Genomic DNA, 21706 nt, shown 5'->3' on the forward strand with positions numbered 1-21706 from the left:
TACTTTTAATGTTAAGGGGAAAGAAGCTCAAGGTGCAATTTTTTTCATAATATTGCAAGAAAAAATCATTACAATTTTCAATACTTTCCTTCAGTGAAATGTCCGGGTTTCATATAGTCTTTCTTCCTTGATGGTGAGTAAACTCCTGCTCTTTCATCCTTTCTCCAAATATGACATTTTGAGAGTGATATGCGAAGATCACATGAATAAAGTAGTGTTTTGAATATCAAAGTCATTTGAATGGTCGCCTTCTTCCTTCATTGGTGATGTGTGTGTTCCATATCCTTTTTTTCTTGATTGTAAATCTTTCGCTCTTTTCAAAATGTGTCTCCTCTGAAGCAGCAGCAACAGCACCTCTGCTGGTTGCAAAGAAAATTGGCAAAAGCTTACAGCACCTGGTATTCCCAGGCGGTCTCCCATCCAAGTACTAACCAGGCCCGACCCTGCTTAGCTTCCGAGATCGGACGAGATCGGGCGTGTTCAGGGTGGTATGGCCGTAAGCGAAGGACTCAGCCCACAATACCTTATTTATACATGTGAACCACCACCGGCCATCAATACTATTGTTGCTTGTGACCATTGAAACTTGTTTTTTTTTGTTGTTGTTACTTTTAATGTTAAGGGAAAAGAAGCTCAAGGTGCAATTTTTTTCATAATATTGCAAGAAAAAATCATTACAATTTTCTAATACTTTCCTTCAGTGAAAATGTCCGGTTTCATATAGTCTTTCTTCCTTTGATGGTGAGTAAACTCCTGCTCTTTCATCCTTCTCTCCAAATATGACATTTTGAGAGTGATATGCGAAGATCACATGAATAAAGTAGTGTTTTGAATATCAAAAGTCATTTGAATGGTCGCTCTTCCTTCATTGGTGATGTGTGTGTCCATATCCTTTTTTTCTTTGATTGTAAATCTTTCGTGCTCTTTCCAAAATGTGTCTCCTCTGAAGCAGCAGCAACAGCACCTCTGCTGGTTGCAAAGAAAATTGTCAAAGCTTACAGCACCTGGTATTCCCAGGCGGTCTCCCATCCAAGTACTAACCAGGCCCGACCCTGCTTAGCTTCCAGATCGGACGAGATCGGGCGTGTTCAGGGTGGTATGGCCGTAAGCGGGGACTCAACCTACAATAACCTTATTTATACATGTGAACCACCACCGTCATCAATACTATTGTTGCTTTGTGACCATTGAAACTTGTTTTTTTTTGTTGTTGTTACTTTAATGTTAAGGGGAAAAGAAGCTCAAGGTGCAATTTTTTCATAATATTGCAAGAAAAAATCATTACAATTTTCAATACTTTCCTTCAGTGAAAATGTCCGGTTTCATATAGTCTTTCTTCCTTGATGGTGAGTAAACTCCCTGCTCTTTCATCCTTCTCTCCAAATATGACATTTTGAGAGTGATATGCGAAGATCACATGAATAAAGTAGTGTGTTTGAATATCAAAAGTCATTTGAATGGTCGCGCTCTTCCTTCATTGGTGATGTGTGTGTTCCATATCCTTTTTTTCTTTGATTGTAAATCTTTCGTGCTCTTTCCAAAATGTGTCTCCTCTGAAGCAGCAGCAACAGCACCCTCTGCTGGTTGCAAAGAAAATTGTCAAAAGCTTACAGCACCTGGTATTCCCAGGCGGTCTCCCATCCAAGTACTAACCAGGCCCGACCCTGCTTAGCTTCCGAGATCGGACGAGATCGGGCGTGTTCAGGGTGGTATGGCCGTAAGCGAAGGACTCAGCCCACAATACCTTATTTATACATGTGAACCACCACCGTCATCAATACTATTGTTGCTTTGTGACCATTGAAACTTGTTTTTTTTTTGTTGTTGTTACTTTTAATGTTAAGGGGAAAAGAAGCTCAAGGTGCAATTTTTTTTCATAATATTGCAAGAAAAAAATCATTACAATTTTCAATACTTTCCTTCAGTGAAAATGTCCGGGTTTCATATAGTCTTTCTTCCTTGATGGTGAGTAAACTCCCTGCTCTTTCATCCTTCTCTCCAAATATGACATTTTGAGAGTGATATGCGAAGATCACATGAATAAAGTAGTGTTTTGAATATCAAAAGTCATTTGAATGGTCGCCTCTTCCTTCATTGGTGATGTGTGTGTTCCATATCCTTTTTTCTTTGATTGTAAATCTTTCGTGCTCTTCCAAAATGTGTCTCCTCTGAAGCAGCAGCAACAGCACCCTCTGCTGGTTGCAAAGAAAATTGTCAAAGCTTACAGCACCTGGTATTCCCAGGCGGTCCCCCATCCAAGTACTAACCAGGCCCGACCCTGCTTAGCTTCCGAGATCGGACGAGATCGGGCGTGTTCAGGTGGTATGGCCGTAGCGAAGGACTCAGCCCACAATACCTTATTTATACATGTGAACCACCACCGTCATCAATACTATTGTTGCTTTGTGACCATTGAAACTTGTTTTTTTTTGTTGTTGTTACTTTTAATGTTAAGGGGAAAAGAAGCTCAAGGTGCAATTTTTTTCATAATATTGCAAAAAAAATCATTACAATTTTCAATACTTTCCTTCAGTGAAAATGTCCGGGTTTCATATAGTCTTTCTTCCTTGATGGTGAGTAAACTCCCTGCTCTTTCATCCTTCTCTCCAAATATGACATTTTGAGAGTGATATGCGAAGATCACATGAATAAAGTAGTGTTTTGAATATCAAAAGTCATTTGAATGGTCGCTCTCTTCCTTCATTGGTGATGTGTGTGTTCCATATCCTTTTTTTCTTTGATTGTAAATCTTTCGTGCTCTTTCCAAAATGTGTCTCCTCTGAAGCAGCAGCAACAGCACCCTCTGCTGGTTGCAAAGAAAATTGTCAAAAGCTTACAGCACCTGGTATTCCCAGGCGGTCTCCCATCCAAGTACTAACCAGGCCCGACCCTGCTTAGCTTCCGAGATCGGACGAGATCGGGCGTGTTCAGGGTGGTATGGCTGAAGCGAAGGACTCAGCCCACAATACCTTATTTATACATGTGAACCACCACCGTCATCAATACTATTGTTGCTTTGTGACCATTGAAACTTGTTTTTTTTTGTTGTTGTTACTTTTAATGTTAAGGGGAAAAGAAGCTCAAGGTGCAATTTTTTTTCATAATATTGCAAGAAAAAAATCATTACAATTTTCAATACTTTCCTTCAGTGAAAATGTCCGGGTTTCATATAGTCTTTCTTCCTTGATGGTGAGTAAACTCCCTGCTCTTTCATCCTTCTCTCCAAATATGACATTTTGAGAGTGATATGCGAAGATCACATGAATAAAGTAGTGTTTTGAATATCAAAAGTCATTTGAATGGTCGCGCTCTTCCTTCATTGGTGATGTGTGTGTTCCATATCCTTTTTTTCTTTGATTGTAAATCTTTCGTGCTCTTTCCAAAATGTGTCTCCTCTGAAGCAGCAGCAACAGCACCCTCTGCTGGTTGCAAAGAAAATTGGCAAAAGCTTACAGCACCTGGTATTCCCAGGCGGTCTCCCATCCAAGTACTAACCAGGCCCGACCCTGCTTAGCTTCCGAGATCGGACGAGATCGGGCGTGTTCAGGGTGGTATGGCCGTAAGCGAAGGACTCAGCCCACAATACCTTATTTATACATGTGAACCACCACCGTCATCAATACTATTGTTGCTTTGTGACCATTGAAACTTGTTTTTTTTTTGTTGTTGTTACTTTTAATGTTAAGGGAAAAGAAGCTCAAGGTGCAATTTTTTTCATAATATTGCAAGAAAAAATCATTACAATTTTCAATACTTTCCTTCAGTGAAAATGTCCGGTTTCATATAGTCTTTCTTCCTTGATGGTGAGTAAACTCCTGCTCTTTCATCCTTCTCTCCAAATATGACATTTTGAGAGTGATATGCGAAGATCACATGAATAAAGTAGTGTTTTGAATATCAAAAGTCATTTGAATGGTCGCGCTCTTCCTTCATTGGTGATGTGTGTGTTCCATATCCTTTTTTTCTTTGATTGTAAATCTTTCGTGCTCTTTCCAAAATGTGTCTCCTCTGAAGCAGCAGCAACAGCACCTCTGCTGGTTGCAAAGAAAATTGGCAAAGCTTACAGCACCTGGTATTCCCAGGCGGTCTCCCATCCAAGTACTAACCAGGCCCGACCCTGCTTAGCTTCCGAGATCGGACGAGATCGGGCGTGTTCAGGGTGGTATGGCGCAGCGAAGGACTCAGCCCACAATACCTTATTTATACATGTGAACCACCACCGTCATCAATACTATTGTTGCTTTGTGACCATTGAAACTTGTTTTTTTTGTTGTTGTTACTTTTAATGTTAAGGGAAAAGAAGCTCAAGGTGCAATTTTTTTCATAATATTGCAAGAAAAAATCATTACAATTTTCAATACTTTCCTTCAGTGAAAATGTCCGGTTTCATATAGTCTTTCTTCCTTGATGGTGAGTAAACTCCTGTTCTTTCATCCTTCTCTCCAAATATGACATTTTGAGAGTGATATGCGAAGATCACATGAATAAAGTGTGTTTTGAATATCAAAAGTCATTTGAATGGTCGCCTCTTCCTTCATTGGTGATGTGTGTGTTCCATATCCTTTTTTTCTTTGATTGTAAATCTTTCGTGCTCTTTCCAAAATGTGTCTCCTCTGAAGCAGCAGCAACAGCACCCTCTGCTGGTTGAAAGAAAATTGTCAAAGCTTACAGCACCTGGTATTCCCAGGCGGTCTCCCATCCAAGTACTAACCAGGCCCGACTCCTGCTTAGCTTCCGAGATCGGACGAGATCGGGCGTGTTCAGGGTGGTATGGCCAAGTTGAAGGACCCAGCCCACAATACCTTATTTATACATGTGAACCACCACCGTCATCAATACTATTGTTGCTTTGTGACCATTGAAACTTGTTTTTTTTTGTTGTTGTTACTTTTAATGTTAAGGGGAAAAGAAGCTCAAGGTGCAATTTTTTTTCATAATATTGCAAGAAAAAAATCATTACAATTTTCAATACTTTCCTTCAGTGAAAATGTCCCGGTTTCATATAGTCTTTCTTCCTTGATGGTGAGTAAACTCCCTGCTCTTTCATCCTTCTCTCCAAATATGACATTTTGAGAGTGATATGCGAAGATCACATGAATAAAGTAGTGTTTTGAATATCAAAAGTCATTTGAATGGTCGCTCTCTTCCTTCATTGGTGATGTGTGTGTTCCATATCCTTTTTTTCTTTGATTGTAAATCTTTCGTGCTCTTTCCAAAATGTGTCTCCTCTGAAGCAGCAGCAACAGCACCCTCTGCTGGTTGCAAAGAAAATTGGCAAAAGCTTACAGCACCTGGTATTCCCAGGCGGTCTCCCATCCAAGTACTAACCAGGCCCGACCCTGCTTAGCTTCCGAGATCGGACGAGATCGGGCGTGTTCAGGGTGGTATGGCCGTAAGCGAAGGACTCAGCCCACAATACCTTATTTATACATGTGAACCACCACCGTCATCAATACTATTGTTGCTTTGTGACCATTGAAACTTGTTTTTTTTTTGTTGTTGTTACTTTTAATGTTAAGGGGAAAAGAAGCTCAAGGTGCAATTTTTTTTCATAATATTGCAAGAAAAAAATCATTACAATTTTCAATACTTTCCTTCAGTGAAAATGTCCGGGTTTCATATAGTCTTTCTTCCTTGATGGTGAGTAAACTCCCTGCTCTTTCATCCTTCTCTCCAAATATGACATTTTGAGAGTGATATGCGAAGATCACATGAATAAAGTAGTGTTTTGAATATCAAAAGTCATTTGAATGGTCGCTCTCTTCCTTCATTGGTGATGTGTGTGTTCCATATCCTTTTTTTCTTTGATTGTAAATCTTTCGTGCTCTTTCCAAAATGTGTCTCCTCTGAAGCAGCAGCAACAGCACCCTCTGCTGGTTGCAAAGAAATTGGCAAAAGCTTACAGCACCTGGTATTCCCAGGCGGTCTCCCATCCAAGTACTAACCAGGCCCGACCCTGCTTAGCTTCCGAGATCGGACGAGATCGGGCGTGTTCAGGGTGGTATGGCGTAAGCGAAGGACTCAGCCCACAATACCTTATTTATACATGTGAACCACCACCGTCATCAATACTATTGTTGCTTTGTGACCATTGAAACTTGTTTTTTTTTGTTGTTGTTACTTTTAATGTTAAGGGGAAAAGAAGCTCAAGGTGCAATTTTTTTCATAATATTGCAAGAAAAAATACATTACAATTTTCAATACTTTCCTTCAGTGAAAATGTCCGGTTTCATATAGTCTTTCTTCCTTGATGGTGAGTAAACTCCTGCTCTTTCATCCTTCTCTCCAAATATGACATTTTGAGAGTGATATGCGAAGATCACATGAATAAAGTAGTGTTTTGAATATCAAAAGTCATTTGAATGGTCGCCGTTCTCTTCCTCATTGGTGATGTGTGTGTTCCATATCCTTTTTTTCTTTGATTGTAAATCTTTCGTGCTCTTTTCCAAAATGTGTCTCCTCTGAAGCAGCAGCAACAGCACCTCTGCTGGTTGCAAAGAAAATTGGCAAAAGCTTACAGCACCTGGTATTCCCAGGCGGTCTCCCATCCAAGTACTAACCAGGCCCGACCCTGCTTAGCTTCCGAGATCGGACGAGATCGGGCTGTTCAGGGTGGTATGGCCGTGAAGCGAAGGACTCAGCCCACAATACCTTATTTATACATGTGAACCACCACCGTCATCAATACTATGTTGCTTTGTGACCATTGAAACTTGTTTTTTTTGTTGTTGTTACTTTTAATGTTAAGGGGAAAAGAAGCTCAAGGTGCAATTTTTTTCATAATATTGCAAGAAAAATCATTACAATTTTCAATACTTTCCTTCAGTGAAAATGTCCGGTTCATATAGTCTTTCTTCCTTGATGGTGAGTAAACTCCTGCTCTTTCATCCTTCTCTCCAAATATGACATTTTGAGAGTGATATGCGAAGATCACATGAATAAAGTAGTGTTTTGAATATCAAAGTCATTTGAATGGTCGCTCTCTTCCTTCATTGGTGATGTGTGTGTTCCATATCCTTTTTTTCTTTGATTGTAAATCTTTCGTTTCGCTCTTTCCAAAATGTGTCTCCTCTGAAGCAGCAGCAACAGCCCCTCTGCTGTGCGAAAGAAAATTGGCAAAAGCTTACACACCTGGTATTCCCAGGCGGTCTCCCATCCAAGTACTAACCAGGCCCGACCCTGCTTAGCTTCCGAGATCGGACGAGATCGGGCGTGTTCAGGTGGTATGGCGGAAGCGAAGGACTCAGCCCACAATACCTTATTTATACATGTGAACCACCACCGTCATCAATACTATTGTTGCTTTGTGACCATTGAAACTTGTTTTTTTTGTTGTTGTTACTTTTAATGTTAAGGGGAAAAGAAGCTCAAGGTGCAATTTTTTTCATAATATTGCAAGAAAAAAATCATTACAATTTTCAATACTTTCCTTCAGTGAAAATGTCCGGGTTTCATATAGTCTTTCTTCCTTGATGGTGAGTAAACTCCTGCTCTTTCATCCTTCTCTCCAAATATGACATTTGAGAGTGATATGCGAAGATCACATGAATAAAGTAGTGTTTTGAATATCAAAAGTCATTTGAATGGTCGCTCTCTTCCTTCATTGGTGATGTGTGTGTTCCATATCCTTTTTTCTTTGATTGTAAATCTTTCGTGCTCTTTCCAAAATGTGTCTCCTCTGAAGCAGCAGCAACAGCACCCTCTGCTGGTTGCAAAGAAAATTGGCAAAGCTTACAGCACCTGGTATTCCCAGGCGGTCTCCCATCAAGTACTAACCAGGCCCGACCCGCTTAGCTTCCGAGATCGGACGAGATCGGGCGTGTTCAGGTGGTATGGCCGTAAGCGGAGGACTCAGCCCACAATACCTTATTTATACATGTGAACCACCACCGTCATCAATACTATTGTTGCTTTGTGACCATTGAAACTTGTTTTTTTGTTGTTGTTACTTTTAATGTTAAGGGAAAAGAAGCTCAAGGTGCAATTTTTTCATAATATTGAAAAAAAATCATTACAATTTTCAATACTTTCCTTCAGTGAAATGTCCGGGTTTCATATAGTCTTTCTTCCTTGATGGTGAGTAAACTCCTGCTCTTTCATCCTTCTCTCCAAATATGACATTTTGAGAGTGATATGCGAAGATCACATGAATAAAGTAGTGTTTTGAATATCAAAAGTCATTTGAATGGTCGCGCTCTTCCTTCATTGGTGATGTGTGTGTTCCATATCCTTTTTTCTTTGATTGTAAATCTTCTGGTGCTTTCCAAAATGTGTCTCCTCTGAAGCAGCAGCAACAGCACCTCTGCTGGTTGCAAAGAAAATTGTCAAAGCTTACAGCACCTGGTATTCCCAGGCGGTCTCCCATCCAAGTACTAACCAGGCCCGACTCTGCTTAGCTTCCGAGATCGGACGAGATCGGCGCGCGTTCAGGGTGGTATGGCTGTAGCGGACTCGCCCACAATACCTTATTTATACATGTGAACCACCACCGTCATCAATACTATTGTTGCTTTGTGACCATTGAAACTTGTTTTTTTTTGTTGTTGTTACTTTTAATGTTAAGGGGAAAAGAAGCTCAAGGTGCAATTTTTTTCATAATATTGCAAGAAAAATCATTACAATTTTCAATACTTTCCTTCAGTGAAAATGTCCGGTTTCATATAGTCTTTCTTCCTTGATGGTGAGTAAACTCCCTGCTCTTTCATCCTTCTCTCCAAATATGACATTTTGAGAGTGATATGCGAAGATCACATGAATAAAGTAGTGTTTTGAATATCAAAAGTCATTTGAATGGTCGCTTCTCTTCCTTCATTGGTGATGTGTGTTCCATATCCTTTTTTCTTTGATTGTAAATCTTTCGTGCTCTTTCCAAAATGTGTCTCCTCTGAAGCAGCAGCAACAGCACCCTCTGCTGGTTGCAAAGAAAATTGTCAAAGCTTACAGCACCTGGTATTCCCAGGCGGTCTCCCATCCAAGTACTAACCAGGCCCGACCCTGCTTAGCTTCCGAGATCGGACGAGATCGGGCGTGTTCAGGGTGGTATGGCCGAAGCGAAGGACTCCAGCCCACAATACCTTATTTATACATGTGAACCACCACCGTCATCAATACTATTGTTGCTTTGTGACCATTGAAACTTGTTTTTTTGTTGTTGTTACTTTTAATGTTAAGGGAAAAGAAGCTCAAGGTGCAATTTTTTCATAATATTGCAAGAAAAAATCATTACAATTTTCAATACTTTCCTTCAGTGAAAATGTCCGGGTTTCATATAGTCTTTCTTCCTTGATGGTGAGTAAACTCCTGCTCTTTCATCCTTCTCTCCAAATATGACATTTTGAGAGTGATATGCGAAGATCACATGAATAAAGTAGTGTTTTGAATATCAAAAGTCATTTGAATGGTCGCTCTCTTCCTTCATTGGTGATGTGTGTGTTCCATATCCTTTTTTCTTTGATTGTAAATCTTTAGTGCTCTTTCCAAAATGTGTCTCCTCTGAAGCAGCAGCAACAGCACCTCTGCTGGTTGCAAAGAAAATTGGCAAAGCTTACAGCACCTGGTATTCCCAGGCGGTCTCCCATCCAAGTACTAACCAGGCCCGACCCTGCTTAGCTTCCGAGATCGACGATCGGGCGTGTTCAGGTGGTATGGCCGTAAGCGAAGGACTCAGCCCACAATACCTTATTTATACATGTGAACCACCACCGTCATCAATACTATTGTTGCTTTGTGACCATTGAAACTTGTTTTTTTGTTGTTGTCACTTTTAATGTTAAGGGGAAAAGACAAGGTGCAATTTTTTTTCATAATATTGCAAGAAAAAATCATTACAATTTTCAATACTTTCCTTCAGTGAAAATGTCCGGTTTCATATAGTCTTTCTTCCTTGATGGTGAGTAAACTCCTGCTCTTTTCATCCTTCTCTCCAAATATGACATTTTGAGAGTGATATGCGAAGATCACATGAATAAAGTAGTGTTTTGAATATCAAAAGTCATTTGAATGGTCGCCTTCTTCCTTCATTGGTGATGTGTGTTCCATATCCTTTTTTTCTTTGATTGTAAATCTTTCGTGCTCTTTCCAAAATGTGTCCTCTGAAGCAGCAGCAACAGCACCCTCTGCTGGTTGCAAAGAAAATTGGCAAAGCTTACAGCACCTGGTATTCCCAGGCGGTCTCCCATCCAAGTACTAACCAGGCCCGACCCTGCTTAGCTTCCGAGATCGGACGAGATCGGGCGTGTTCAGGGTGGTATGGCCGTAGCGAAGGACTCAGCCCACAATACCTTATTTATACATGTGAACCACCACCGTCATCAATACTATTGTTGCTTTGTGACCATTGAAACTTGTTTTTTTGTTGTTGTTACTTTTAATGTTAAGGGGAAAAGAAGCTCAAGGTGCAATTTTTTTCATAATATTAAAAGAAAAATCATTACAATTTTCAATACTTTCCTTCAGTGAAAATGTCCGGGTTTCATATAGTCTTTCTTCCTTGATGGTGAGTAAACTCCTGCTCTTTCATCCTTCTCTCCAAATATGACATTTTGAGAGTGATATGCGAATCACATGAATAAAGTATGTTTTGAATATCAAAGTCATTTGAATGGTCGCTCTTCCTTCATTGGTGATGTGTGTGTTCCATATCCTTTTTTTTTTGATTGTAAATCTTTCGTGCTCTTTCCAAAATGTGTCTCCTCTGAAGCAGCAGCAACAGCACCCTCTGCTGGTTGCAAAGAAATTGTCAAAGCTTACAGCACCTGGTATTCCCAGGCGGTCTCCCATCCAAGTACTAACCAGGCCCGACCCTGCTTAGCTTCCGAGATCGGACGAGATCGGGCGTGTTCAGGTGGTATGGCCGTGAGCGAAGGACTCAGCCCACAATACCTTATTTATACATGTGAACCACCACCGTCATCAATACTATTGTTGCTTTGTGACCATTGAAACTTGTTTTTTTGTTGTTGTTACTTTTAATGTTAAGGGAAAAGAAGCCCAAGGTGCAATTTTTCATAATATTGCAAGAAAAAATCATTACAATTTTCAATACTTTCCTTCAGTGAAAATGTCCGGGTTTCATATAGTCTTTCTTCCTTGATGGTGAGTAAACTCCCTGCTCTTTCATCCTTCTCTCCAAATATGACATTTTGAGAGGATATGCGAAGATCACATGAATAAAGTAGTGTTTTGAATATCAAAAGTCATTTGAATGGTCTCTCTTCCTTCATTGGTGATGTGTGTTCCATATCCTTTTTTCTTTGATTGTAAATCTTTCAGTGCTCTTTCCAAATGTGTCTCCTCTGAAGCAGCAGCACAAACCCTCTGCTGGTTGCAAAGAAAATTGTCAAGCTTAGCACCTGGTATTCCCAGGCGGTCTCCCATCCAAGTACTAAACCAGGCCCGACCCTGCTTAGCTTCCGAGATCGACGAGATCGGGCGTGTTCCAGGTGGTATGGCCGAAGCGAAGGACTCAGCCCACAATACCTTATTTATACATGTGAACCACCACCGTCATCAATACTATTGTTGCTTTGTGACCATTGAAACTTGTTTTTTGTTGTTGTTACTTTTAATGTTAAGGGGAAAAGAAGCTCAAGGTGCAATTTTTCATAATATTGCAAGAAAAAAATCATTACAATTTTCAATACTTTCCTTCAGTGAAAATGTCCGGGTTTCATATAGTCTTTCTTCCTTGATGGTGAGTAAACTCCCTGCTCTTTCATCCTTCTCTCCAAATATGACATTTTGAGAGTGATATGCGAAGATCACATGAATAAAGTAGTGTTTTGAATATCAAAAGTCATTTGAATGGTCGCTCTCTTCCTTCATTGGTGATGTGTGTGTTCCATATCCTTTTTTTCTTTGATTGTAAATCTTTCGTGCTCTTTCCAAAATGTGTCTCCTCTGAAGCAGCAGCAACAGCACCCTCTGCTGGTTGCAAAGAAAATTGTCAAAAGCTTACAGCACCTGGTATTCCCAGGCGGTCTCCCATCCAAGTACTAACCAGGCCCGACCCTGCTTAGCTTCCGAGATCGGACGAGATCGGGCGTGTTCAGGGTGGTATGGCCGTAAGCGAAGGACTCAGCCCACAATACCTTATTTATACATGTGAACCACCACCGTCATCAATACTATTGTTGCTTTGTGACCATTGAAACTTGTTTTTTTTTTGTTGTTGTTACTTTTAATGTTAAGGGAAAAGAAGCTCAAGGTGCAATTTTTTTTCATAATATTGCAAGAAAAAAATCATTACAATTTTCAATACTTTCCTTCAGTGAAAATGTCCGGGTTTCATATAGTCTTTCTTCCTTGATGGTGAGTAAACTCCCTGCTCTTTCATCCTTCTCTCCAAATATGACATTTTGAGAGTGATATGCGAAGATCACATGAATAAAGTAGTGTTTTGAATATCAAAAGTCATTTGAATGGTCGCTCTCTTCCTTCATTGGTGATGTGTGTGTTCCATATCCTTTTTTTCTTTGATTGTAAATCTTTCGTGCTCTTTCCAAATGTGTCTCCTCTGAAGCAGCAGCAACAGCACCCTCTGCTGGTTGCAAAGAAAATTGGCAAAAGCTTACAGCACCTGGTATTCCCAGGCGGTCTCCCATCCAAGTACTAACCAGGCCCGACCCTGCTTAGCTTCCGAGATCGGACGAGATCGGGCGTGTTCAGGGTGGTATGGCCGTAAGCGAAGGACTCAGCCCACAATACCTTATTTATACATGTGAACCACCACCGTCATCAATACTATTGTTGCTTTGTGACCATTGAAACTTGTTTTTTGTTGTTGTTACTTTTTTGAGAGTGATATGTTAATATCACATGAATAAAGTCGTGTTTTGAATATCAAAAGTCATTTGAATGGTCACTCTCTTCCTTCATTGATGATGTGTGTGTTCCATATCCTGTTTTTCTTTGATGGTGAGTCTTTCCTGCTCTTTCCAAGATGTTTCTCCTGTGAAGCAGCAGGAACAGTACCCAGCAGGAAACTTTGATGGTGGAAATATTTTTGCTGTTGGGTTGTGTGGCAGCCAGTGGTGCAGGAAACAATGCACACAGAGGGGAAGACTTGATTTCACTGAATATCCACAGGTTTAAGATGCAGATGCCCAAAGTCCCAAAAAAAGCTGGCTTCTACAACAGCACAAGCTGAAGCTTTTGAAACAACCTTCACAGTCCCCGGAGTTGAACATCACTGAAGATCTGTGGGTAGATAAACATGCTGTAGTGAAGCGAAGACAAAAAACCTGCAGTGATCTGCAACTATATAACTAATCTTGGTCAGTGAAATAAATAGTAACAGAGCATTACTATTTGAAGAAGGGTTCATTTTAATGTCCGTAGAGGTTGTGTTTGTTGTTTCAAAAATCAACACAGAGTGGAAAAAAGATGCGATTCATCTTGATCTGCATGTTTTATATAGTATGATCGAAAATTAGAGCTGAAAATGTAAAGGATAACGACTTGTCACAGGCAGCTTGAAACTGACATATTATTTTAAAAAGAAAAGGCATTTTCAGAAGAACTTCAACAAAATTGCTAAATAAATTAGTAACATATTAACAAAAATCTTATTTTGTAATAAAAAAGCAAAAAATGCATGTATGTAATTATTGAATACTGTATGTGGACTGTGGATTTCTCACTTCATGATCAAATTTGTGCTTTCGTTAATTTTGCAACAAATAAGAACCATATTATGTACAAAATCAGGCACACAGCAAATAGAAGTTAGATCTAATGGCCTCAACCCTCAACCCTCAGTTGTATATTTAAAACATATATGGAAAGATTTAAAACATCTGAATGTAAAACAGGATTCATTTTGTTCAGGTTTGTAACATGGAACACAAATTACAGGCACTGTCTTTGAGAAGTGTCTCTGGTTATCAGTAGAAGTAGTTATAAAAGCCTCTCCAGTACCAGCAGGTACAGTTGAGGCCTGAAGCTATGAGCAGGATGACCAGGAGGCTGATGAACAGGCCGAAGCCAATGATGGTGGCGACAACAGCCCAGATGAACGTCCTCTTGGACATGTCAATCAGGGGTGACCTGAGGGCCAACCGCACCCTACGTGCCCGCCGGCGGTCCTGGGGAGGGTACCGAGCCAAGTTGACATTCTCCATGCCCAGAGACCGGATCAGACACGCCCTCTGGTGGCTTAGCTGGTCAAAGGTGTGTTTTCCATGGTAGCGGCCCATACCACTCTGACCTGGAAGAGGCACAAAAAAGTATGTGTCTTTTCACCTCAAATAGCATTTCAAAGTCCTTGTAAAAGGCAGCTGGGAGAGGGCTGTATGGTGACGTTAGTCCTCATGCAACACATCTGACATCAGTTTCATCTGAAGCCTTTCATATGGCTCTCTTTATTACTGTATATTTCTTTATTATTTGTAATTATTTGACTTCGTGGAGGTTTTGCTTAAGTTTTCTACCTGACTGAACACAGCAACACTGTTGTTGGGCTGCAGAAATGCCAAACTGTGACACCAGATGTGCTCCTACAGGATATTTAATCTGTATAGCAAAATATGAATCACCAGGAGCTAATCCCAGCTGGCATTGGGCAATAGACGGGATCACCACGGACAGTACATGAAAGGGCTGGTATACAGAGACAAACAACCATTAACGCTCACACCACACTTTCAGCTGCATATGTTTGACCTGTGGGAGTCAGTCAGAGTCAGTCTTACCAACACCACCAAACGGCAGAGAGCTGAGTGTGTAGTGCATCATCACGTCATTGACCGTCACTCCTCCACTCGTGGTCTCACCAATCATCTTTTTTGAAGCCTTTGGGAGACAAAGGAAGAAAAGAGAAACCTAAAGAATAGTTTCATCTCTAAATTAAAATTAAATCTCTGTTTTCCTGCTATTTCCTCTCACCTTCTTATCACTGCAGAAGATGTACAGGGCCAGAGGTTTCTCTCTCTCATTGATGAAGTGAATGGCATCATCCATGTCACTCACAGTGACGATGGGCAGCAGAGGACCAAAGATCTCCTCCTGCATCATTCTGGATTGGGGAGGCACGTCTTTCAGGACTGTCGGGGCTTTAAGTGAAGCATCAATATTCATAAAACCGAAATACAGACCACACAATACTGAATTGTTGTATAGTCTGAACAGAGTGTATCCTCCTACCGATGTAGCACTGTGAAGCATCACTCTGGCCTCCCACCACTGGAGTGTAACCCTCCATCAGACCAATCACTCTGTTAAAGTGACGCTGGTTGACAATCCGGCCGTAGTCAGGTGAGCATTTGGGATCAGCTCCATAAAACTCCTGGGATGGATTAAAAAGGTCTTGATAAAACACCAGACAGCAGAGCTTTGCATTTGCATGTCAGGACAGAGCAGTTTAGAGTTTAAATGTTACCAGCAGAGTTTGTCGGATGCATTCCACCACTTGACCCTGGATGCAGGGTTCACACAGGATGAAGTCTGGAGCGATGCAGGTCTGACCACAGTTGACAAACTTACCCCACGTGATACGACTGCACACAAACAAGGTATGGAAGCATTAGTTAACAGTGGTGATCACTGTGAGTATCTATACTAATGTACAATGTCAATGTTTTAAATAATTTAATCACATTCAGTTACATTTATGAAATTTTTTTGGCAGATAGATAAAGTATCATATCAGTGTGTGTTTTATGTGTGTTCTATCCTAAGAACCTGCAATTGTAATATATTTGTATTGTAAACCACTGAAAGTTTTACATTTGGTTCTGTGAGAGCCAGTGGTTTCCATTTGTTTTACTACATCGCTACGTTTGGAAAATAACTTGCAGACTTAAGATTGCAAAATACTATCACATTGCTTTTATAACTGTGGTAAGTGAGACATTGCTTGACACTCTGACATCTGAGATTGTTATTTGGCTGCCAAAATAACTCTGACAAAAAACTTTAGAAGATGTGAACATGAATGAGTCATGTGTGCATACCAAAGTTAATCACAGGGTTCCTCAAGGTTCTGTGCTTGGCCCAATTTTATTTATCTTATATATATATATGCTTTCATTAGGAAACATTATCAGAAAACATTCTGTAAATTTCCATTGCTTTGCAGATAATACACAGTTATTCCTATCAATGAAACCAGAACAAAATAATCAACTAACTAGACTTCAAGTGCATTTTAAGGACATAAAAAACTGGATGACCTTAAATTTTCTCCTATTAAATTAGACAAAATATAAGCTGTAATACTTGGCCCTAAACACCTGAGAAATACATTTTCTAATGACAAAGCTGCTGGATGGCGTCGCCCTTGCGAGCCACACACACTCACACAGAGCAGACATGAGGAGGAAGCGTGCGCTTTTTAACAGAACTAAGGAGACTACCATCAGCCAGATAAATGGTTATAATTTCATGCAAACTCTGCCATTTAAACAGTTTAAGGTTATTCAAAAGTTTCCTTATAACAGGCAGCCACTCAACATTGGCGTATAGCCTGAAGCATATAGCCTAACCCTAACCCTATTTTCTCAAAATCAGCTCACAAATAAAAGACTTTTTTTGCTTTTTTTTAGCCATTTGCTGGTCATGTTAAATAGCTTCACATATAAATGAAAAACAATCCTGAGAGAAACAATGGAACATCATTATTGGACAAGGGCTTACTCTGATATCACTGTAGTGCATAAGGGTGAGAAGTCATTGGAACATGGAACTTATCTTTCCTCCTCTCCATCACATTAATGTCTCATCAGTACATGTTACTGACTTAACTTCTTCCCCAAAGTCCTCCGCTATATCTTTGTGATGGTAGATAATAGATCATGGAACATGGTGGCCGATTGTCATTGCTGCTCCCTTCATCTCTGTTTGACTTTTTCATTTGTTTAAATATTTTAAACATTGATACACCTCTCCATTTATGTTAGACGCTGCCTTTTCTCATGAATGTTGTAAATATTGTTATTTTGTTGATGTGCTCTGTTAATCGGGACATCTATTGCACTTCTTTCCATTCTGGAAGAGGGATCCTCCACATGTGACTCTCTTATATAGCTACAGGTTTTTTCCCCTGTTAATAGGGGTTTTTGGCAGTTTTTCCTTACTGTGGCTGAGGGTTAAGGACAGAGAATTTCGCACCCTGTTAAGCCCTATGAGACCGATTGTGATTTATTAAATATGGGCAATACAAATAATTTAGATTTATTTATGAATTTAATGATGTAGAGGAGACAGTGTTGAGCAGCTTTCTTCTGAATCTTACATGTAGAAGCCAACACATTATTCACTGTGACAAATTCTTGAGTACTCTATTTTTTTTAATCTTCAAAACAATGGAAACTGAATCCTGTAGATAAGGTATGATCAATCACTCTTTAATCCAGTCAGTTTTGAAAATTAGATCATGTAAAGTGACGTTTTGGCTAGAAGCTTAGATGGTGCAAACCATAGACACCCAAATCGTCTGAGTCGCCAATCCATTCTATAAAAACACTTTAACAGATGAAGTAAGAGCAGACATTACACCTATAGTGGTTAAAGCTGCCTTGTTTGTTGAATGAGCTAAATCTCAAGATGTCAGCAAAGTCATCAAGTTCTATTTCAGTGCAGGATACCACACACAGTATTGTATTATGAGCACAAACCACAAATTGTACAATCTGTTCAACTCTGTGGATAATGTGATTTGGGCTGTTCTGATGAGTGTGTTACCGGCAGGCAGTTCTGATGTCACAGTTCTTGTCAATGTAACAGGGACTCTTCCCTCCCAGTTCTAGGGTAACTGGAGTGAGGTGGCGAGCCGCAGCCACCATCACCAGTTTACCAACTGTGCTGCTTCCTGTGTAGAAGACATGGTCAAACCTCAGCCTCAGCAGCTCCTGGGTCTCAGACACGCCACCTGTTACTACTGGGTACAGGTCCTGAAAACAACCAGCATGAACACCACAGGTTTATATAGGTAAATCACTAACTGTTCATGTATTATAGGTTCATTGCCATTTCTGAGTGGCTTTATTCACAGTAATGTATCACATTCAGTAATGCTTAACATAGCTGAATTACAATGAGAATGAATAATTCTGAAAATGTATATTTCCATCCATTATCTGTACCGATTCATCTTTGAGGGTTGTGGGGGAGCTGGAGCCAATCCGTATAATTAAATATTATTCATATTCTAATTAATCATATGATCACTTGTAATAGTTCCTCTTAAAAGTTGTTTTGTCACTTAGCTGTAACATGAAGTAAGTCACTTGATAAATGTGTCTTATTGCTCACTCTCAGCTAGGCTGTAGTATTGGTCTTAAATAGGCTTGTTTGGTGTAATTCTTAGATGTTTGATAAATGCAGCCCATGACAGATGAGTTAATGTGATCGATTAATGAAAACAGCTATAAAGCCAATAAGTGGACCTTGCTTGCTTTGTTGAACAACTATTTGTAAAGTCAATAATGACTCATCACACAGTTTTTGTTGAAGGACAGGGAACTTAACACCTTGTTAAGCCCTATGAGATAAATTGGGATTTGTAAATATGGGCTATACAAATTATAATTTGGTTAGATTTAATTTGATTTTAATAAACAAAACTTTAACGAGACCAAAAGTTTTAAATATTGCACCAGGAGGTCAAAGGGAAGATTTTTGACCTCTTAAAAGATTTCGAAAGTCATGGGGTCACCAAAGTTGTTGTTTTTTATTGTCTGAAGACAATGTAAAATAAATAACACATTCCTCCTCATTATGAAATTGACAAGAGATCTTCATCTGGACTCAAGTGGTGGACAGTCCCAAGACCCAAGACCTGTTCTGACAATCCAGCTGGGACTAAAAGGGCATCCTCATACAGTGACTACGTGACCATGGAAAGTACTATACTGTGTTGGCACAAGGCTTCAAGGTTACAGCAGCTATGAGCATTATTCAGACCTTGTCTAGATAGCGAGGCAGCAGTGCCTGGAGGAGGAGGGAAGAATACTCGCTTAGCTCCGACGGCTTCACCACAGCTGCATTGCCTGCAGAGACAGAACACAGCTTTCTGTGAATGGGATGAGATCACTGAGTGACGGAGAGCAGACAAGCAGAGCTGGGGTGGGTTAGCAAATGTTCACAGCAGGATGGTTCTCTTACACTTAAAATTTGACCAACATGCGTTATACCATTATTAGCGGGACATAACAATGTCAACAATATGAGTAAATGTATTACATCATTTGCATTTAAAATACTGAAAATGGTTAGAAATACTACCATCTCTTAAACTGTGCACATATTACTAGTACTATTGAAGGTACTCTTGATTGAAGGTACTCTTGATTGATTGATTGATTGATTGATTGATTGATTGATTGATTGATTGATTGATAGACCCGGAGGACAGGATTATCTTAACATCAGTCTGGAGTCAAGACACTTCACCAAAATGTGAGAATTAATGGATGTGAATCATATATTGAGATCGATCTTTGACACCCATTTATTTTCAGAAAATAAGGCCTTTCTAGTTAATGCTCTTGTAAGAATAACAATCTGTGCTTTACATTACATTACATTTCATTTAGCCAAAGCTTTTATCCAAAGCAACTTACAATAAGTGCATTCAACCATGAGGGTACCAACCCAGAACAACAAGAATCAAGTAAGTTCAATTTGCTTCAAAAAAGCCAAACTACAAAGTGCTACATGTAAGTGCCATATAATGCAACTAAGTGCTGATTTCAGTCTGCCACTGTCGATGCACTTGGAGGTCTACTTAACTAAATAAGCTACAGGCAGTTATTGGGGTTATGGAGCAATAAGGGTTCTTTACCTGCAGCTATGGCTCCGATCAGGGGCCCCAGAGTGAGGGCCCAGGGGTAGTTCCAGGCTCCAATAATAAGTACCACTCCAAGGGGCTCAGGCTGAATATAAACCTCATCTGATATGGTGAGGAAGTTCTTCTCTACAGGCCGAGGAGCTGCCCACACAGCCAGTTTGTCTATCGCCAGCTTGATCTCATTCTCAATGCCGATTAGCTCCAGGAGAGGTGTGTCGTACTGGCTCTGTGGGAAACCCAGCATTCTGTCAACTGGACAATTCAATGGCCAGCAACATGGGCCTACATATTATATTCAGCTGTGGCTGTCTTTCCACTCACCCTGTTGATGTCCTGTTTAAGTGCAGTTGAAATTTCTGTTTCTTTCTCACTGATCATCCGCTTCAGGGCATGCAGCTGCTGCAGCCTGAACTCCAAAGGCCGGGTCCTGCCACTCAGGAAGGCCTCCCTGGTCCGCTGCACCGCCTGTCTCTCCATACGTACACTGCCTGAAACGCCATTATCCATTCTGGATTAACATATTTACATTTTAAAACTGAAAAATGTAAATGTCCCAGAACAACCTCTATTTCTTAGCACTGCTCTCTACCCCACCTCATATACAGTAAGGAACTAAAATCTGAGACCACTTTCCCATGGTTCATTTAAGCTAGAGCTAGAGCTATAGAAAAAATGAAATAAAAACAAAAGAATAAATTCTCCTCACCCTCCTCACAAACAGAGTAAAACAATATGGGACTGACAAGACACTTCATAAATCTCATAAAGTTCCAATGATGAAACGGCAAAGTAGGTAAACAAAGATAAGAGATAAAAGGATGAAGATAAATTGATAAAATAATAAAAAGGGGAAAAGATAGCGAAAACAAAGCTAAAATAATAAAATGTTAAAAGAGAACAGATTTTCTCTTGTAAATGTAGGTTATTAACAATCCAGAGAAAATAGATAAATGAATAAACATAGAATGACAGGACATACCAATTCAAACAATCTTAGAATAAATAAATACCAAAATAAATAAATAACATTCAGTTAAAAGACATTCTGAAATGTGTAGGACTTTGCTTTTAAAAATATCAATATCCTCTGCTCAAGAAACGTCAGATCTAAAACAGACAGTGAGTTCTGTCACATGTTATACCCTTAATAAACTTAAAATCTCCTAAACAAAAGAATAATCTTAGTAGATGATTGTAGTTTTTACAGTACATACTGTCAACCATATGAAATCATCTGCAACCATGGATTCATAAATTACATTAACAGTGGGTCAGTGGTCTAATTGGAATCAATGGCTTGATTATGTGTTATTCTTTGTCAGTTTTTAATACAAAGAAGAAAAGTACAAATTATTACCAGATTATTTTTTAAAGGGTTTTGCATTCTTTCAGATGATATATCATTTTAATCCAGTTGATGAGTTGCCAAGCCAAAACACACAAACGACAAAGTGACAAGCACTATAATGAACGGGAGTATGAAGAGTTGTACTCACCTGAGTCCAGAGACTCTACAGAAACACTGCGTCAGTGTCCGTCAGGGGTCTGATGCGACAGAGGCTCAGATGTCTGACACGCTTCTGCCTCACTGACTGTGTGGTTGCACTGTTCACAAACCACAGTCACTGTGACAAGGAGACTGCCCCCAACCATACACACACACACACACACACACCCACACACAAATACACTCATTCACAGGGTACCAAGTTTAATTCAGTCACACACACACACATTCTCATGCTAGCTAGCTGCTCTATAGCTCACTTTATATGTTCCATTTTTCACTTAGTTGAGCTAATTATTTACTTGTGTCATCATGGAGGTCAATGTATCTTTATAACAGCTTATCAGGCCATAACTGACCATAACCTTGGGTTCTTGGGAATAATATGACACCGATACTATATTCACCATTTT

The 21706-nt window shown here is 39.9% G+C and overlaps 1 protein-coding gene, 17 non-coding genes and 4 pseudogenes across 19 annotated transcripts; all 22 read right to left on the reverse strand.

Annotated features, from left to right (window-relative positions):
- Window positions 1–383: 383 nt before the first annotated feature.
- LOC124851672 lies at window positions 384–502 on the reverse strand. The gene has a single exon (XR_007032642.1). It is a non-coding gene; the product is annotated as a 5S ribosomal RNA (ribosomal RNA).
- Window positions 503–992: 490 nt separating this feature from the next.
- Window positions 993–1110, reverse strand: LOC124851663. The gene has a single exon (XR_007032633.1). It is a non-coding gene; the product is annotated as a 5S ribosomal RNA (ribosomal RNA).
- A 494-nt stretch (window positions 1111–1604) lies between these two features.
- On the reverse strand, window positions 1605–1723 carry LOC124851682. The gene has a single exon (XR_007032652.1). It is a non-coding gene; the product is annotated as a 5S ribosomal RNA (ribosomal RNA).
- Window positions 1724–2218: 495 nt separating this feature from the next.
- Window positions 2219–2335, reverse strand: LOC124851690. The gene has a single exon (XR_007032661.1). It is a non-coding gene; the product is annotated as a 5S ribosomal RNA (ribosomal RNA).
- Window positions 2336–2830: 495 nt separating this feature from the next.
- Window positions 2831–2948, reverse strand: LOC124851660. Its single transcript, XR_007032630.1, has one exon. It is a non-coding gene; the product is annotated as a 5S ribosomal RNA (ribosomal RNA).
- A 498-nt stretch (window positions 2949–3446) lies between these two features.
- Window positions 3447–3565, reverse strand: LOC124851692. The gene has a single exon (XR_007032663.1). It is a non-coding gene; the product is annotated as a 5S ribosomal RNA (ribosomal RNA).
- A 492-nt stretch (window positions 3566–4057) lies between these two features.
- On the reverse strand, window positions 4058–4174 carry LOC124851693. Its single transcript, XR_007032664.1, has one exon. It is a non-coding gene; the product is annotated as a 5S ribosomal RNA (ribosomal RNA).
- Window positions 4175–4662: 488 nt separating this feature from the next.
- On the reverse strand, window positions 4663–4780 carry LOC124851704 (annotated as a pseudogene).
- A 499-nt stretch (window positions 4781–5279) lies between these two features.
- Window positions 5280–5398, reverse strand: LOC124851700. Its single transcript, XR_007032665.1, has one exon. It is a non-coding gene; the product is annotated as a 5S ribosomal RNA (ribosomal RNA).
- Window positions 5399–5896: 498 nt separating this feature from the next.
- LOC124851750 lies at window positions 5897–6014 on the reverse strand. Its single transcript, XR_007032694.1, has one exon. It is a non-coding gene; the product is annotated as a 5S ribosomal RNA (ribosomal RNA).
- Window positions 6015–6511: 497 nt separating this feature from the next.
- LOC124851688 lies at window positions 6512–6629 on the reverse strand. Its single transcript, XR_007032659.1, has one exon. It is a non-coding gene; the product is annotated as a 5S ribosomal RNA (ribosomal RNA).
- A 490-nt stretch (window positions 6630–7119) lies between these two features.
- Window positions 7120–7237, reverse strand: LOC124851703 (annotated as a pseudogene).
- Window positions 7238–7728: 491 nt separating this feature from the next.
- On the reverse strand, window positions 7729–7844 carry LOC124851683. The gene has a single exon (XR_007032653.1). It is a non-coding gene; the product is annotated as a 5S ribosomal RNA (ribosomal RNA).
- A 484-nt stretch (window positions 7845–8328) lies between these two features.
- On the reverse strand, window positions 8329–8447 carry LOC124851686. The gene has a single exon (XR_007032657.1). It is a non-coding gene; the product is annotated as a 5S ribosomal RNA (ribosomal RNA).
- A 487-nt stretch (window positions 8448–8934) lies between these two features.
- On the reverse strand, window positions 8935–9052 carry LOC124851752. Its single transcript, XR_007032696.1, has one exon. It is a non-coding gene; the product is annotated as a 5S ribosomal RNA (ribosomal RNA).
- A 489-nt stretch (window positions 9053–9541) lies between these two features.
- LOC124851694 lies at window positions 9542–9656 on the reverse strand (annotated as a pseudogene).
- A 485-nt stretch (window positions 9657–10141) lies between these two features.
- Window positions 10142–10259, reverse strand: LOC124851748. Its single transcript, XR_007032692.1, has one exon. It is a non-coding gene; the product is annotated as a 5S ribosomal RNA (ribosomal RNA).
- A 483-nt stretch (window positions 10260–10742) lies between these two features.
- LOC124851667 lies at window positions 10743–10860 on the reverse strand. Its single transcript, XR_007032637.1, has one exon. It is a non-coding gene; the product is annotated as a 5S ribosomal RNA (ribosomal RNA).
- A 480-nt stretch (window positions 10861–11340) lies between these two features.
- On the reverse strand, window positions 11341–11458 carry LOC124851714 (annotated as a pseudogene).
- A 491-nt stretch (window positions 11459–11949) lies between these two features.
- On the reverse strand, window positions 11950–12068 carry LOC124851709. Its single transcript, XR_007032666.1, has one exon. It is a non-coding gene; the product is annotated as a 5S ribosomal RNA (ribosomal RNA).
- Window positions 12069–12565: 497 nt separating this feature from the next.
- Window positions 12566–12684, reverse strand: LOC118107957. The gene has a single exon (XR_004696342.1). It is a non-coding gene; the product is annotated as a 5S ribosomal RNA (ribosomal RNA).
- Window positions 12685–12863: 179 nt separating this feature from the next.
- Window positions 12864–21614, reverse strand: LOC118105798 (aldehyde dehydrogenase, dimeric NADP-preferring). Of its 2 annotated transcripts, XM_047339595.1 has the most exons (11): window positions 21283–21614; window positions 20108–20274; window positions 19781–20012; window positions 18901–18986; window positions 17680–17888; window positions 15377–15494; window positions 15142–15283; window positions 14884–15050; window positions 14691–14790; window positions 13918–14206; window positions 12864–13197 (listed from the first exon to the last, which is right to left on the reverse strand). In XM_047339595.1, coding segments are annotated over exons 2-11 (1500 nt in total). In that variant the 5' UTR covers window positions 20264–20274; window positions 21283–21614; the 3' UTR covers window positions 12864–13196. The 2 variants fall into 2 exon arrangements, with proteins under 2 accessions (XP_047195551.1, XP_035009542.2); XM_035153651.2 differs by lacking the exon at window positions 12864–13197 and having other exon boundaries at window positions 13302–14206.
- Between the last annotated feature and the right edge of the window lie 92 nt (window positions 21615–21706).

The sequence above is a fragment of the Hippoglossus stenolepis genome, chromosome 4 (assembly GCF_022539355.2).
Source record: "Hippoglossus stenolepis isolate QCI-W04-F060 chromosome 4, HSTE1.2, whole genome shotgun sequence".
Taxonomy (NCBI): Eukaryota; Metazoa; Chordata; class Actinopteri; order Pleuronectiformes; family Pleuronectidae; genus Hippoglossus; species Hippoglossus stenolepis.

Excerpts from the sequence above, each read along its gene's own strand:
- LOC118105798 (XM_035153651.2), bottom strand. The coding sequence starts at position 20,263 with ATGGAGAGACAGGCGGTGCAGCGGACCAGGGAGGCCTTCCTGAGTGGC. Across the intron at positions 15,284-15,376 it reads GCATCCGACAAACTCTGCTG|GAGTTTTATGGAGCTGATCC; the intron begins GTAACATTTAAA and ends AATCCATCCCAG. Across the intron at positions 14,207-14,690 it reads TCTGCCGTTTGGTGGTGTTG|GTCAGAGTGGTATGGGCCGC; the intron begins GTAAGACTGACT and ends TGCCTCTTCCAG.